At 42.1% G+C, this 16,910-nt stretch overlaps 2 protein-coding genes across 2 annotated transcripts; one reads left to right on the top strand and one right to left on the bottom strand.

Annotated features, from left to right (window-relative positions):
* Window positions 1–160: 160 nt before the first annotated feature.
* On the bottom strand, window positions 161–4,612 carry ginm1 (glycoprotein integral membrane 1). Its single transcript, XM_086190511.1, has 8 exons — window positions 4,440–4,612; window positions 4,211–4,276; window positions 4,013–4,112; window positions 3,728–3,882; window positions 3,338–3,497; window positions 3,018–3,232; window positions 2,348–2,511; window positions 161–2,174 (listed from the first exon to the last, which is right to left on the bottom strand). Exons 1-8 carry the CDS (start codon window positions 4,527–4,529, stop codon window positions 2,072–2,074), a joined length of 1,053 nt encoding a protein of 350 aa, XP_086046637.1. The 5' UTR covers window positions 4,530–4,612; the 3' UTR covers window positions 161–2,071.
* Window positions 4,567–16,870, top strand: ppil4 (peptidylprolyl isomerase (cyclophilin)-like 4). The gene is made up of 13 exons (XM_086190510.1): window positions 4,567–4,718; window positions 4,994–5,061; window positions 6,089–6,153; window positions 6,235–6,352; window positions 6,443–6,585; window positions 7,361–7,457; window positions 8,798–8,914; window positions 9,006–9,130; window positions 9,271–9,337; window positions 11,863–11,974; window positions 12,096–12,192; window positions 12,330–12,462; window positions 13,898–16,870. The coding sequence occupies exons 1-13, from the start codon at window positions 4,649–4,651 to the stop codon at window positions 14,102–14,104; spliced, it is 1,419 nt and encodes a 472-aa protein (XP_086046636.1). The 5' UTR covers window positions 4,567–4,648; the 3' UTR covers window positions 14,105–16,870.
* Window positions 16,871–16,910: the final 40 nt, after the last annotated feature.

Here is a 16,910-nt window from a genome sequence, read left to right as displayed (position 1 = left end):
TAATTTAACAGATGATACCAAACTGAAAGAAATTTGACTTTGTTATTTGGTTGTATTGTGTTGGAAAACTGTTCTAAATCAAATTTCTGCGCAGTCACCAACAACGATGCTTCAAGTGTTCACAGTACCTTAGTCAGCATGCCCACAAAAACCAGACCACTGATGGTCATAACAAAAGCATTTAATCAGCAAGATTTCAGACCCAAATAAACAGCCCGGCTGCTCCTAATGCAACGTACACCTCAAATGAAACACAGGTCTCAATGTTTTTCTGAATTAATGGTGAGTTCATCCTTTTTGAATCTGAGGCAGATTCCAGTGTAGGTCCCAATTCAGTTTTCATGCAGTTTTGTTGTTATTTATGACTTGCTGATACAACAGCAAACTGCATTCACTAGCTAGACTACACATGCACCTTTTGCTAACGCAGTACATCATGCATTCTGCATAAACACTCGGGTGCTCTGAGGTCCAAAGGCCAATGCAATAGGGGTGTTTTTTGTTGTTGTTTAAAAAAAAAAAGCATGAAAGAAACATTGCAAAGTAGAAACAAACAAACAAACAATCCTAAAAGGTTTCTAACTACTTGTACTTGCAGTGTCTTTAGACGATAAAGCTTTCAAGATCAGTCGGCCTCCAGAGCAGTCCCTCACATGGAAACGGAGAAAACAAGCCAACAAATAACAATAAAAAAAATGAAGCGCCCATGCAGACTGGAGTCTAGGTTTCTGTCTCTTCACAACACTTACACATTTACTTTGTGGTCATATATTGTGCACATGCTGTGGTCCCCCCCCCCCCCCCCCCCTTCCAGATCCAGCAATAGTTTAGAGTGCACGGAATATCTGAACTTCAGCTACATTCTGTGACATTTGTAACAGAACACCACACATAAAACAAAATACCCACCTCCCTGTCACTGAGGCACTGTCAGAAAGACTATCATTAACTTCAACAAATATCATCTGCAGTAGTGACATTCACATGTAAGAGGAAACTGATTTTCACTGAAAGTGCAAACAAGATTCATAATGGCATTTTTCAGACATCCTTTTTAAATTAATCATATAATCTCCAATGGTTCACTTTCTCAGTTGGTGGAGATGATTTAGGAAATTACTGGTTTGGTCTCTTAGCTCACCAAGACCATGTCCAAGTGTGCATGAGCAGGGCAGCAAATCCCTAATGTCTTTCCCACTTTGACCGTATGACTAAATTTGAGGGATTCTCATGGATTTGCATCTCTATTAAAGCAAGGAATCATTATTTGTGTGCTCTCTTGACTAACTCAGCAGCCGTTCATCTGATTGATGTGAAATGTGCATTGTTGATGCCTCAAACAAAATGAAGTATAGAGTTTTAAAGTTGTTTGCATGAGTTCACATTTTTGTCCAAAATTGTTATTTTCTGTGAGGACTCCACTGGGTCTGTTTCTGAAGGTAGATAAAGGGTAGGTAAAGACAGTCCAGTAGATCTAACTTGACATCATGACAATAAGATCAAATGGCTTTCTTTTCCTGACAGGATTCTGAGATTGAATTCAGGAAGTGCAGTGTCCAGTTGGGAGTCATTTGGTTTAACGGATGTCGAGATAGTTGAGGAATCGATGGACATAGAGATTCGTTGATGTCACAACAGGTTGTCGGGGTTCTAAATGACAGTCAGAAGGACTCTGAAAAAGAAGATCCTCTCACAAAGCCAACCAATCATAATGTGACCAAAGAAGAGAAACAATTTTTTTGTGAGAAAAAAATTACACTCTCTTCCATATGACTTCGCACTTTGTTTAGCCACCAGAAATGCACACGCCAATTTTCCCATCGACTGGATGGACTGTTGTTGAGGTAATCAAGGAAAAGTCGTACAGTGTAGAATGGCTGTCCTGTTTAGTGACATCACCCCAGGCTGTCTCACATCCTTTTGAGTGAAAAGCCCCTCCTGCTCTAATTGATGTGAGGACAAAACTTTAGCAGTTTGCAGATCGGAGAATATGCCAGCGAAAAAACTGCAAACATGAAACCAAGGTTGAAGACGACGTGACAGTAAGAGAGTTCGCCAAGTCCCTCTTCTCTCAAGGCTTCTTCTCATCCTCTGACTCTATTTCTATGCTCTCCAGGAGAGTGTGCTTCTCGTCGTCTGGCATGAGAGTGAGTGAGTTTAAGTGAAAAATGTGCCTGTGGGGGAAAAAAAAAAAAAACAGAATAAGTTTTTACTGCCTGAAGATGACAAAGCAAAAGATGGGACATCAGCTGATTAATGAAGACATGGCAAAGATTCCATCTACCCAATGGATGTTTCAGTAGATCAGGTGTTCGCTCGTATAAAAATGAAGTCAGGGGAAACCTACTTGTGTTCACAAGTTGGGAAGAACATGTCCAAAATCTTGACAATGACCGCTGACCCTACAACGCCGATCACCACGACCCACATGATCAGGAAGAAGAGGGGCAGGGACTCAGAGCAGAAGCGCCTGAGACGCTCCCTGACTTCCTCCACCCACTGACACACAGCCTGAGAGTAGGATCAGAATACTGGTCAATTACATCACCTTACTACATGTGAAATATTTGATATGAACAACTCAAATATAAGCCACTGTACCACTACTACACTTGACTGACTGGTCTTTTTTTTTTTTTTTTTTTTTTTAAAGGGCTGACTGCTTTTAGATAACTTAATTTTTTTCTAAAAACGTGGAGAGTAATGAAAATAAAGCAAATCCCTTTTACAAGTACAGGTGTCCAAAACTTCTAGATTTCTCCAATTTCCTATCTTTTTGTCTCAAAACATACACAAATTACCATGAATATTTTCAATACGTATCAAGGATGTCAACTTGCAGACCTTCAAAATTAGAACCTTCATTCATTGGATGACTTTAAGAAAACTTTATCAGCAACCCTATACAACTCAATAGATATTCGTTCCCATGTCTGTTCCATTCCATCCTTCTTGGTCACGTACATCCATCACTGCCTGCATGCGATCACCTGAATTTAACAGCAGACTCTGCTCACCGAGTAAGAAGAGATGAATTCTTTGTGTGAACTCTCTGTCTGATCCTGCTGACCCAAATCTTCAAATTCATCATCGTATTTGACATCATACAACAAATCAGGGTCCATGCGAAGTGGAGTCTCTGGCAGCTTTCCTGGAGCTGCAATCTCTTCTTGGGTGGTTTCTGTATGTTTCAGGGGGTACTGACTGGTGGTCTGTGACATCATTTGATCCTCTGGTGATTTAAAAAGCGAAAAAGTAAGAATCGAGTGACACAAACTCAAGTGGATAACCCAAACTAAAAAACAAACAAAAATATCACGACAAAATGTGCTAATACCTTTTCGAGGATTTGGAGGATCTGTGACAACCACATCGTTTTCTCTGGGGACCCTAAAGATCTCACTGTGTCCAATGGGGTAGATGTTGGTAAACTGAGCCAGCTTCTGGAAGTCTGGGCTCATGAGTATTTTCACCTCAAACATATCAGGCTGCTGGACCTGCAAAAGAAAAAAAAAATCCATATTCAATTTGGTGTACAATCATGTCCAAGATTTACCCTTTCAAAGCAAACTTTGGACAAAGAATTACTCAATTAAGTCACGAACATTTGTGGAAAGGCTGTCTTATATTTGACTCACTCCCAAAAAAATCTGAGCATGATTGGATACCAAGAATCCATTAGGGCCTTGTTAGAAACAAAAGCATCACCATGTTTAGCCATATTCACCTTCTTGCCCTCCATTTCTATTACTTCACTGAACACCTGCAGAGCCACCACTTCCTCTGTGTCGCTATACAGTCGATTCTGGATCACCATCACCCGGGTGACGGTAGATACCAGGTCCCCACCATCAACCTCACTGCTTGCATTGGTGCTGTCCACTGAGAAAACACAAATATTTATTCAACACAATCCTAAAGTAGATTGTTTAGCTTTAACACAGGTTACTTGTTATGATCGTATGTTTTCATTTTTAACTGTTTTGTACGTAGTATTGTGAAGAAAACTTACGAAGAAGGGCCTGGCAGTTGAGTCTGGTCACCCCTGACAGCTCAACGGGGATATCGTTTACCAGCACCTGCTCTTCACCCACTGATATGTTTAAATTGATCTAGAAAGGAAAAACATCGACATTTTTGGGTCGGTTGCATGTAATTACTTCATTGAAAACAACCCGACCTTTGTGCATTTAAAAGTTGATTTGAATACCTGTAAGTTGTTGGAGTCTTGGGTATCTGCCAGTGTTCCTGTTGTCACGTTGATCAGGATGTTTTCCTGTGGGAGTCAGTCATTAGGAATAAAAATTAATTAATTAATAGAAAAAACAAAGAGTGTGAAGGGTTCTCCGAGACAAGTTAAGCTAAGCTGCTGCTAACATCGTCATCAGGTGTAGTGTTAGCTTAAAATTAGTTGTTGTTGTTAGCCGCGAGAGTCTTACCGTATTCAGCTGCTTAAGCGACGACTCAGTGTTCATTACTGACGCTAAAAATAGGAATATACCACAAACAGTAGGTCCTGACATTTTCATTATTTGAGACTTAGCTTAGCGGCAGAATGTAGTTGACATAAATATTGTCCAGGACATGTGAACTACGCACGCGCGTACAATTTCCTCAACATTCTTCTCGCGAGATCGCGAACGTCGGCATGGCGGTGCTCCTTGAAACGACGCTGGGTGATATTGTGATAGATTTGTTCACAGAAGAAAGGCCTAAAAGTAAGAAAGCGCTGTCACTTTCACACAACAGTCTCAGAAACTGTTAACGAATTACCAGTTTAGAGAAAACTGCCACGAAGCTCAGCTGAATTGCCGAACTAGTTGTTAGCCTTTGCTGTTAGCCATAATTGTAGCTAACAGTTGACAAGTAAAGCAGCACACACACAAACACACGTCTATGTTTATTTAGCCTTAGGGTTCGTTAATTAAACGTCAAATTGACGATTTTCCGGAATAGAACGAATAACTTTTGAACTCTTTTGTTTTCTTTGCAGCGTCCCTAAATTTTCTGAAATTATGCAAGATAAAATACTACAACTACTGTCTCGTCCACAATGTTCAGGTAAAGTGAAACTTGCTTTTGCATGGTAATATCACAGAATTTGAATTTATGTAATTTTCTAACCTTAACTTCAGATTGTTTACACACGTATTGACAATTGCACTGCGGATTGTTTTATGTTATGTTGCAAGTATTTGTGTGTATTTCTTAACCTGCCAAGGGGCTGTGGATGAAAATGAGCGGTAGTGATATTATCTGGCATGTTAACTTCTGTTGCTGATGTTCATTAAACATGTCCAACGAAATGAACGAATAAACATGTGGCTATAGATACAATTAAAAAAAAAATTCTAATCAGAATATTTACTCATTTGGGCAGAATTACAATTCCGGTAGGACCCAAGTTTTAAATGCAAATGGGACCTGTATTGAAACCCCAGTTAGAGTTCTTGTTCAGTTTATCAGACTTGTATTCCTCCCTGAGTAAAGCTATATGGACAAGATAGAATAACAGCCAATACTGTAGTTGAAATGTGAGCCATTTATTGGAACCACAGAGGCTTGACAGCAACTGAACAACAGTTTTTATTTTACACAGTCTTTGATTCTGCAAAGACAGTTGCATTTGACCTGTGTCTTGTTTATGCTTTACAGTGATTCTATTTTGCTTGATTTAATTTAATTTAGGGAATTTAATTTTCCCCAAAAACCCTTTGTAATGTTTTTATGCATGTGTCTGATAAAATGTCCCTCACTCAGACTGAATTTGAGTAACAGCAGGAGGATAATTCATCATAGTTTGTTTTATCTGCTCTCCATGTATCTACATCTAATTCCAATATGGAACACAGAAGTTGTGGCCTTCTTGTCTAAGATTCTGAAATTACAGCCTTTCGTTGTATTCACTTTTTGATGTATAGAAAGTCCTGTCACAAAGTTGAGTTAAAATTTTAGAAATCTCTGTCATTTAATTTCAGAGTCAGACAAAGAAATATTGCCTCCTAATGTAACGACCGAATAGTCTCCATTGTTCATTTTACAATACATTGTACTGACCTGCTCCAAAATATTTTGGTGTCCTCCTTAGAGAGACTTCATCATACAGACAGGAGACCCCACTGGTACAGGCCGTGGTGGAGAGTCAGTCTACAGGTCAGTCATTCTGGCCACTGCTGACTTTACTTGACATAGCAAGTTGATGGTGATGACATCTTCTCTCTTGTGTGTTGTTAGCAAACTCTATGGGGACCAGGCGCGCTTTTTTGAACCAGAAAAATTACCGCGCATCAAACACCGAAAAAAGGGGACCGTGTCAATGGTAAACAATGGGAGTAACCAGCATGGTTCTCAGGTGAGTTAAATTAACCTAGCAACACTGATTTAACACTGTTTTCACGGCAGTCACGTTATTAAAATGCTGCTCCACGTTTCTTGGCTTTAGTTCCTTATTACCACTGGTGACAACTTGGACTACCTAGATGGAGTCCATACTGTTTTTGGGGAAGTGACAGAGGGCATGGACATCTTGGCCAAAATCAATGAGACCTTCGTTGACAAGGACTTTGTCCCGTTCCAGGACATCAGGTGAGTTAGTGAGTATTGTGTATTCCCAGTATTACCATGGATTATATGGATCTGAGTGTCATTCAAAAGGTGTTCTTACACTCTAGTGGTTTATATGTTAAGATGTCTTAAGACCCAATCCTACTTGCCAAAAACCTGAAACACAGTTTTGTTCTGCAAAGGGAACAGTTTTAATCTGAATTCAGACCTGCAGTAGACACAGGTATTTATTAGCTTTACTGCCACTGCCAGTAATGGGAACACAAAAACCAGTTGAATGGGGTACTTTGTTGTTGGCTTCTGGCATTTTCCATCTCTGACACAGGTATGACAAGCAGTTGCAGCTCCACTTTCAACCATATACATTGAAGAATGAAAGCTTGTCATCTCTTCCAGTAAAGAATTTTTCAACTTGTCTGTGTTCAAGCAGCAGTGCTCTAACGCCATTGTTGAGTTAGGAAAACAGACTGAAAATAGACCAGAAACACTGTCACTGTCCTCAACGTTGATTTTTGTGCTACCAAAGATTGTATACGAAATCAAGATATTACACTCGGGCTGTTTTGATAAATCCAAACACTTCTTTTTGGTGTAGTGATGGTGGTCATAGTATCAAATATGACACACCTGGATATAAACATAGAGAAAGGCAACTGCTCATCTCCTCGCAGTGAGAACAAGATCTATTGGTTTTTATTAGCGTATTTACCGTGGCCTGAAAATCGGGTATCAGGGAAAACTTTAGAATGTAAAGATTTTCTAATGATGAAAGATGAGACTGTCATGTCTTTCTCAGGATTAACCACACTGTAATCCTGGACGATCCGTTTGATGACCCGCCTGACCTGGCAATCCCTGATAGGTCCCCTGAACCGACCAAAGAGCAGCTGGATGTGAGTGCAGTGTTTCTGTTTTAAGTAGTGAATGCAAGTGTTCATACACAGATCCAAAACATCAAAATTATTACCTTCGTCTTCGTCTTCGTCGTCCTCCGCTTCATCCGGTGGGTCCGGGTCGCGGGGGCAGCAGTCTCAGCAAGGAAGCCCAGACTGCCCTCTCCCCAGCCACTTCAACCAGCTCTTCCGGGAGGATCCTGAGGCGTTCCCAGGCTAGCCGAGAGATATAATCCCTCCACCGTGTCCTGGGTCGGCCTCGAGGCCTCCTCCCAGTTGGACATGCCTGGAAAACCTCCAGAGGGAGGCGCCCAGGAGGCATCCTCACCAGATGCCCGAACCACCTCAACTGGCTCCTCTCGACATGGAGGAGCAGCGGTTCTACTCTGAGTCCCTCCCGAATGACTGAGCTTCTCACCCTATCTCCAAGGGCGAGCTCAAACTCATTTCGGCCACTTGTATTCGCGATCTTGTTCTTTCGGTCATTACCCAAAGCTCATGACCATAGGTGAGGATTGGAAGGTCGATTGACTGGTAAATCCAGAGCCTCGCCTTTTGGCTAAGCTCCCTCTTCACCACAACAGACTGGTTTAGCAACCGCAAGACTGCGAATGCCGCCCCAATCCGCCTGTCAATCTCCCGCTCCATCTTACCCTCACTCGTGAACAAGACCCCGAGATACTTAAACTCCTCCACCTGAGGTAAGACCTCCCCCCCGACCCGGAGTGGGCAAACCACCCTTTTCCGGCTGAGGACCATGGCCTCAGACTTGGAGGTGCTGATTCTCATCCCAGCCGCTTCACATTCGGCTGCAAACTGTCCCAGCAAGAGCTGGAGGTCGTGGCCCGATGGCGCTAAGAGGACTACGTCATCCGCAAACAGCAAAGACGACATCCTCCCGCCACCAAACTCGACCCCCTCCACCACCCGGCTGCGCCTAGAAATTCTGTCCATAAAAGTTATGAACAGAACTGGTGACAAAGGGGAGCCTTGGCGGAGTCCAACCCTCACTGGGAACAAGTCCGACTTACTACCGGCCACACGGACCAGACTCTCACTCCTCCGGTAGAATGACCGAATGGCCCTTTGTAAAGGGCCATCCACCCCGTACTCCCGGAGTACCCCCCACAGTATGCTCCTGGGAACACAGTCGTAAGCCTTCTCCAAGTCCACAAAGCACATGTGGACTGGTTGGGCAAACTCCCATGCCCCCCCCAGCACCCTAGCGAAAATTAATAAAGAAAATTATTACCTCAGATCACTGAAAAAACAATGAAGTTGGAGGATGCTTGTATGCACCATATACTGCTTAAATAACTACAGGTGTGATGGATTTGTAGAGCGGCCGAATCGGAGCAGATGAAGTGATCGATGACACAGATGGGAAAGGAACTGAGGAACTGGAGGAGCGACTGAATGAGAAAGAAGCCAAGACTCGGGCCATCCTGCTGGAGATGGTGAGAGAAGACTTGCTCTCAGCCTTTTGCCGAGCGTAGCAAAGATGCAACCTGAGGCATCCGTGCACTCCTCTGTCTAACATTCTTCCAGGTGGGCGACCTCCCTGATGCAGATGTGAAGCCTCCAGAGAATGTGTTGTTTGTGTGCAAACTGAACCCGGTGACCACAGATGAGGACCTGGAGATTATCTTCTCCCGATTTGGGCACATAAAAAGGTGACACTGACCTGTTGTTTGTGCACTCTGAATGTTGTGTGTGTGTGGAAATGTTATCTGTTCCACCATGTTGCTTTATGTCCTGATTATAGTTTGACTTCACCTGCTAATGAATTCTCATGTTTCTCTCATCTGTGTAGCTGTGAGATCATTAGAGACTGGAAAACTGGAGACTCCCTCTGCTATGCTTTTATTGAATTTGATAAGGTGAGATGTGTCAACTCTATACATTAAAGAAATGCACTTAAAACTCAATTTATGTACATGTTTGTATAGTTGTAGAATGCACATGAAATATAAAGTACATCTGTGTAACCATTTTTGCAGTAGTATTTGATGTGTGATTACATCAGAGTACACGTTTATGGTATCCCCAGCGTTTTAGTGTTCAAATAAAAGCCGTCACAGAAGCATTCCATGCTAGTCTGCCCAATATACATATTAACCCTTTAGGTACACACAAAGCATAAAGACTAGTATGTGTTCAGGAATGCTTTGTGTTGCACACAGGTTGGTACATTAAGGTTCTGACACCCTGTTTAGACCTGGTAGTTTGTTCACACACTTGGAAATGTACCTCCTGTCAGCACTCGTTGTCAGATCACAGTTCCCGGTTCTTTATGCAAATAAACACTGTATTTATTGCTGTTGCATTTTTTTGTAGTTGCAGTTATTTACCTGCAACTTTTTTTTGTCATGCAGGAGTATGGTATTTAAATTGTGCTGAGAGGTGATGTTTATTTTTGAGTTTCAACTGATGGATGAGTTATTTGAACTACTAACTAGAGCGATTTTCTCTGGGTTTATCAGACATGAAAAACCAAAGAGAGAAATAAAAACAATACTAAACGTGGGTCTCGTTTATAAAGGTTGTGTAAGCTGTTAACTCTGCATACAAATGTTTTTAAGATGGGAAACTGACGATGGAGATGATGAGGCGGTGAATTGATGACACATTCTGGATGCTATCGTTAACATCTAAAACAGCAATGTGATTTAGGTTACAAGCGCTTATAGTGAGCCATAACTGTTTCATAAACACCTTTTGAATTCGAAATTGTATAAAGACAAAGCCAAATTACACCTCGGTAAATGTCTGCTCAGTATTTCATCGACGCTTCTCCTCTATCACATTCTCCACCACTGGAGCGAAGAGAAGAGTGTCAGTCTGTATAGGTCTTGATCGTATGGTGTTGTTTGAATCAAAGATCCCTTTTGCTACTCCGTGTTTCATAAAAGAGACCTCCAGGTCTGTTCCTCAGCATGTTCCTTACAAAAAAAAAAAGATCCTCCCAAGATGTTGGATACACCAGTAATATCTCTCACATGATCAGACCTCAGGCACTTATCAGTGCATATTTCAGCTTCATCAAAGGACATGAGCAGATGAGGTGGTCCTTCAGTGTTGCCCAGGGAGCATTTGCACGCCACATTTAGCCCAGACCACCGTAGAATGTGGAGTCAGTGATCCGATCTCAGGATGATGTCGCGACGCATTGAATGTGATCAGACCTGTAGTTCAGTCCGTCCATGTGTTACCAGATCTGTTGGTCGTCCAGGACTGAACAGGGTCCACGCACTAGAGTGAAGGCCTCTCTCCTCGTCCCAAGTCATCTCTTATCACCACAGCTCAAGGGCAATCTTGACCAGTCGTGGCTTTTTGTCTGAATGTGGAAGCCCAAATGAGGAATTCACTATGCATTAGCATATGTTGGTATTTTTAAGGCATCTAGATATCAGCAAGTGTAGAAGACAAAAATCAGCCTTGGGGCTATTTGCAAATGGGTCACATTTAAATAAGGTATATTTAGTCAACTGGATCAATGGAAATTCCTCAGAAGGGTGCACATGATAGAAAAATGTTGATAGGTTGATGTTTGGACTCATTTTCACAAATGGACACATAGAGAAGTATTATTTTGAGAAGTCAGGGTGTATAATTTTAGTATGTTTACATTGAGCTGATGCATTGTCCACTGACTTCACTGTGGAAGGTACAACACATGCAGTAGGGTATGGTGAAACCTGCCCCAGCTTATGACTGGTGTTTGTTCTTCCACATCCACACCAACAACAATAGCTTAGAGCAAAAAGAGATGCAGTCTCTACTTCAACCATTAGAGGGCAGTCAGAGAAAATGCCATCTCTCAGATGTCCAGTGACATTCAGCAGTGTAATTGGTCGCAATGTAAGTAGTAGTAGTAGTCGGAAATGAGTCTGAAAGTCTCTGTTGACGGATGACATGAGGAGAAGGTACACTTCATTGAGTTCAGGCTCCGGTGCACACTGATAAATGATATCTATCTTCTGCCCATCTGCTTGAGCTGAATGCTGAAACAATGAGGTTGGATGTCAACCTGTTTCCTGTATAAACTGAGTCAATGAGAGCTTTGTTCTTAGATCGCTGGACTTATCAGTCAGATATGTGTGTCATTCTGTTTCCTCCACCCAGTGAGAAGGAAAAATCTCTGAAGGGAGCTTGTTTACATGTTTTTATATTTGTTTGTTTTTTTTTTCATATGTGACATGAGGAGAGTAAAAATCATAACTCGACTATAATATACGAGCAATCCATCAGCACAGAAATGCGTCATCCTCAAGGTTTTCTATTGTTGAAGCCTGTTGTGTTTATAATTTTACAATTTCTCTAGAAATTGCTTTATTCCACCATCTGACTCTACAGGACCTGCTATTAATTTGCCAACTCTTCTCTTATCCCTCCATCTTGACAGCAAGAAGACTGTGAGAAGGCCTACTTCAAAATGGACAATGTGCTCATCGATGATCGCCGCATTCATGTCGACTTCAGCCAGTCTGTAGCAAAGATCAAATGGAAAGGGAAAGGTATTCACTGATGATCGGGTGGTTTGCATGCTTTGAATGTTCAGCATTGTCTTCCTTGTCTTTTGATACATGTGATAGTGTTGCATAAGAGGTGATGTCAGTCATGACCCCTGTGTCCTAGGTGGGAAGTATACGAAGGATGACTTCAAAGCCTACGAGAAGGACTTGGAGAAACAATCCAAACTGACTCTCAAAGATCAAGTCAAGCCTAAGCAAGAGTATCCTTGTGTGTACAAAGCCTGGGATTTCAAATGTGCTGTTTCCATGTTATGTATGAGTATCTGTTTATTCCGCTCTTCAACTCTCAGCGTTGACTTTATCCACTTCTTGAATGTTTCCCTAACTTTTACAAAAGTTCTAGGTATGATCTTCTGCTGGAGGAGGAAGACGAGGCCATGAGCCATCGGCATTCGGAGAAGAAACACAAAGAGAAGAGGCATCATCACCACTCGGATGATGAAGACAGCAGGAAGTTGAAAAAGCACAAGGTACCTTCACTCTGTACATCCCCAGCAGCCTGCCAGTGCTCACAGCCAACCCAGCAACATCCTAATATTTTTCCAGACTTTTATGGTTTTTCACATCATTTCCAGATGGCATCTTGGTTTAACACACTGAAATAGAAGGCGGCGTAAAGATGGTACTAATCAATCCATGCACTGACGATTCTTCCTGAGCAGTATGTAGAATGCCCTTCAGCCCATTTAACCCTTTTAGCCCATTATTACAGACAAATAAATGAAATTGGCATTTGTTTATGTTTTTTGGTTTAATGACACAAAAAATCATCGACCCATTGCGATTCACAGATTTACTGGCCAACGGCCGTTGCTGCTCTTGGCATGCCTGCAAATAATACGGCAGTTGTAGGTTGTTGCGCAAATTTGTGTCAGTTTGATCTCATTCAGTTTGTAAAAATGTTGTTTTTTTGTTAGCCTCACACTGAAAAAACGGAAAAACAAAAGTAATTGTTACCAGTAGAATCAAATCATGTTGGGTGTGAGTGTGTTTCTTTACAGTTTGTCATGAAATCATCACAAGACTTCTTGACGTATTGGAGTTCTATGAACTTTCATCTGTCATCCATTAGCTGCTGTTCTCACAGCCGCATCCAGGATTGAAGGAGGATCGAACCAGCGTCCCTTCACTTGCGAGACAGCCATGCTAGCTGCAAGCCATGCCGCTTGATTGACGAGTCATTTGTCAAATAAATAATGCTAATAAGCTTTGATTTTGTATTTGAAGTTTGAGTTGGTGGGAGAATAAACCTGTTTCCAAACATAGAAGTCAACATTGGCAATTTAAGAACTGAATCTGAGGAGCACTGCACTAGAGCAGTGAATGACATCCTGAGAGCGGACTACACAGTTAAAAGGTTTAAACCTAAATGTGAAACTTCAGTTGAATTAAACGTTTTCATTGTGAGAGAGGGGAAGACTTGTGGCTACAGGTTTGAGCCTATTTTGGAGATATCTGCATAACGGAGAGCAGTTTGGACTCCGAAACATCTCACACTCCAAGTACACCCTGAGGAAATTCCCCAAAAAGCTGTAAAACTTTACAGCCAATGAGGAGTATTATTTCTAGTACAAGCACAGAACAACATCATACACGTTTAAGAGTCTGCTTGGGTTTCAAGTAAGTTGAGTCTCTACTTCCCGAGGATATAATTAATTTGAAGAAATCATAAAGTCAAACAAATAACCATTTCTTTTTGTGAACCATGTGTATAGCTGCGACCCTGTGGGAGCAACAGGCTGTCACAAAACATACAGAGGAAAATATAAGAGTGATAAAACTGCCGGCTCACATCTTGCCTAAAACCATGTCTCTGTTTTGATTTGTTCAATGGCAAAATAACCACCATACAGGCTTGAGCACCTCATCTCTTTTCTCTGTCTCCTGATCTTTTCCATTTCCCAGGACAGCGAGGAGACCCGGCGAGACAGGAAAACCGGCCGCCAGCGCTCGCGATCCCAATCCCGTTCCCGCTCCAGAGACAGGGATCACAAGCACGCCAAGACCCGGGTCAGACATGGGAAAGAGGGGCGAGATAAAGGTCACAGGGACAGGAGTCGCAGTCGTTCCCCCAAGAAGTCGAAAGACAAAGAGAGAAGTAGATACAGATGAAGCAGAACAGCAAAGAAAAGGGGGTTCACCTGGATTCTGTACCGTTCTCTTGAGCTGCATTTAGCATGAATTATAAGGCATCTTAAACCCAAATTACTGGCTTATTTTAAAATGTTTTCAATATCAATCATTAGTTTTAGAGCAAAACATGTTTGGATGGTCATGTATGTATTAAAATGTTCTTTTTTGTTGCACTTTTTTTTCCTTCCTTTCATTTTCACACACAATGACATTTCTTAGACCTTTGATTTATGTTTACAAAGGTACTATTTGTTCTTTCCACTCACAGAATGCAGGTGGGCGTGTGAATTGTTTCGATCGAGGACTCCCTCCTCCACCCGCTTGAGGCAGATGAACTAATATCTCATTGCATAAACTCTGATCTAAACAGTTCAAAGCAAATGCGACACGAGGTTGAAAACAACAAAAAACCAATGTGGAGCAGTTATGGAGGGAAAGATTTGTTTGCTAATGTGAGATCTGTACACAGAAATACACGGGGTACAGGAGAAATGACGTCGAGCTGAGCCTCATGTCCTAAACGGGCCTCACAGAGGTCCTCATCTGACAAGTATAGGACTGCAGTAAAGAAGGAAGTGTTTTGAATTTGCCTAAATGCCTGTGTTTTGTGGGTGTGGGGGACTTGAGCGAGTGGTTACGCTGAAAAAACTCCTCAGATGAGTGACTGTAACAACTGAAAGAACAGCAGCATGGAAAAGTCGAGTACTAGAGCTTCCCACCCCCAGGTGGAATCACCAGTAAAGACTTCCCCAGCCGCCTACTCAGGATCCACTTGTTAACGTCAACCTTCTGCAAACAAGAACATGAAGCACGAGTGGCGTTACAAAGCTTCGCTGTGGTGCGGATTTATTTTTTACCTTAAACCTACAGTTCAGCGACACTTGACCAAACAGTACTTTGGAGTGGTCTGAATGAGTCATCCTGAAGCAAGCCTGAGATGTGTCTCACACACTTCCTTGTCCTCATCAGCAGCCTTCACATGTCTGCGTCAGCATTGTTCTCTGTTCTTTTGCATTGTTACTCATGTCGTCAGTATGTTTGTAGAAGATGGGGAATGTTTTATCAGAATGTAAATCTCATGCATGCTGGCCACAACCAGATTCCTAGAGGTGATAGGGTTGTGCTTGCATACCTTCAGTTATACATTTACTCATGTAAACACATACTTAAAATGCACGGTGTAGGGATCAAAGATTAATTGTTGTCTCCAATTCGCTCCATTTAACTCCTGAAGCACGTCTGTCCTTTTGTGTGCGTCGTCCTCAGACAGGCCAGCCTGTGGAGCTTTCACTGAACAGGATTCTCCACGTCAGGTCTGTCTGTTCCCAATTTTTACAGGTGCAGGGTTTCACTGCCCTGAGTTCAAGTTTCAGTATCAGGCACAAGGACACAGAGGTATGAGGTTGGAACCGGCGGCCCTTCGGATACGAGAAGGCCACTCTACCACCCAGCCAATAGAGTTCAAGAGCCAGCAAAGTGATCGTGAAAGGATCACTTGGATTTTGTGTAGAAATGTTGCATATACTCTATTATACTATACATGAATAAGGTGTACCTAATGATGGCTGATGAATACTTGTATATTTATACGTTGAGCACTCAGTAATGTGATCACAGCCGTGGACTTTAGAACTGATGAAGTAGTCGTGGTCATTTAACGCGTCTTCACGACCTACATGTCTGTATTGTGTGTCTAAAAAGTGTGTGGTCAAAATGATAAGTGAGTTGGGACGCATACCCCCCCCCCCCCCCCGACATTTGATATACTGATATTTTACAACTGATTTTGGCTGACGTATGATACTCCCATTTTGTACATACTAAAAAATGTTAATGGGAATTTGAAAAAGAAAGTTGTTCTGAAGTTGTAAAGAGTTGAAGACAACAACTCTCAATCATCCCGATTGTTGTTCCCTCATCATTGATGATTTAAGAAGAAGAGACCTGAGTGAAACTGGCATGTTCTCCCTGTTCCTGTGTGGGTTCTCTCTGGTACTCCAGCTTCATCCACAGTCCAAAGACTTCAAGAGGGGACCAGGTTAATCCAGACTCTAAATTGACTGTAGGTGTGACTGTGAGTGTGAATGGTTGTCTGTCTATGTGTGTTGGCCCTGCCATGGACTGGTGACCTGTCCAGGGTGAACCCTGCCTCTCACCCAAAGGCTGTTGCGATCGGATCCAGCCCCCCCACAACCCTGAACAGGATAAGTGGTAGAAAATGGATGGATGGAGAATTACTGGCATGTTTTTGATCACTGAAGTACTTTTGTGTTGTGACTTCTGTGAATGATGCTGTCATATTTTTCTGACATTTCTTTCACGTGAACACATTTTTACACCATTTCAAAAACTTCTACTCTCTCAAATGCCACATTTCCAACCGGACAAGGAAGTCTTAACTTACGCTGTCGCGGTTTCACATGAAATATAAGTTTGAATGTTGAAGTAAGTTCCAACTGCCCGTGTAGGAAAGTCATACAATTCACACATGACTTTCAGAAAACATTACCTGTTCCCCATTCCACAGTTTACTCACACAGGACAAAACTGAAATGGTTTTAAGGAACCAAAAGCATCACGGGTCATTTGTGATATCACAACAGTGGCATATTTCCTTATCATTATTGCTGTTACTGGGAACCTCTAAAGTTCTCTTCACTGTGGCAGGCTTACAATGAGTAGTAGAGACAGAAATGGCAATAGACAAAACCCCGTTTTATTTTTAAGTACTTCCTGTATTTGAAATTAAAACTATTGCAGTCAGGTGGTGCAGTGGTTAGCACTG

The sequence above is a fragment of the Aulostomus chinensis genome, chromosome 20 (genome assembly GCF_037954235.1).
Source record: "Aulostomus chinensis isolate RoL2024-O1b breed Wild chromosome 20, RoL_Achi_v1.0, whole genome shotgun sequence".
NCBI lineage: Eukaryota > Metazoa > Chordata > Actinopteri > Syngnathiformes > Aulostomidae > Aulostomus > Aulostomus chinensis.
Note: the sequence above shows the minus strand (reverse complement) of the source record. Positions and strands in the feature narration are given on the sequence as shown.

Coding starts and splice junctions, on each gene's coding strand:
- ginm1 (XM_086190511.1), bottom strand. CDS start 4,529: ATGAAAATGTCAGGACCTACTGTTTGTGGTATATTCCTATTTTTAGCG. Junction 3,883..4,012: donor CAACTGCCAGGCCCTTCTTC/GTAAGTTTTCTT, acceptor GTGTTTTCTCAG/TGGACAGCACCAATGCAAGC. Junction 2,175..2,347: donor TTCCCAACTTGTGAACACAA/GTAGGTTTCCCC, acceptor TTTCCCCCACAG/GCACATTTTTCACTTAAACT.
- ppil4 (XM_086190510.1), top strand. CDS start 4,649: ATGGCGGTGCTCCTTGAAACGACGCTGGGTGATATTGTGATAGATTTG. Junction 9,338..11,862: donor CTTTTATTGAATTTGATAAG/GTGAGATGTGTC, acceptor CCATCTTGACAG/CAAGAAGACTGTGAGAAGGC. Junction 12,463..13,897: donor GGAAGTTGAAAAAGCACAAG/GTACCTTCACTC, acceptor TCCATTTCCCAG/GACAGCGAGGAGACCCGGCG.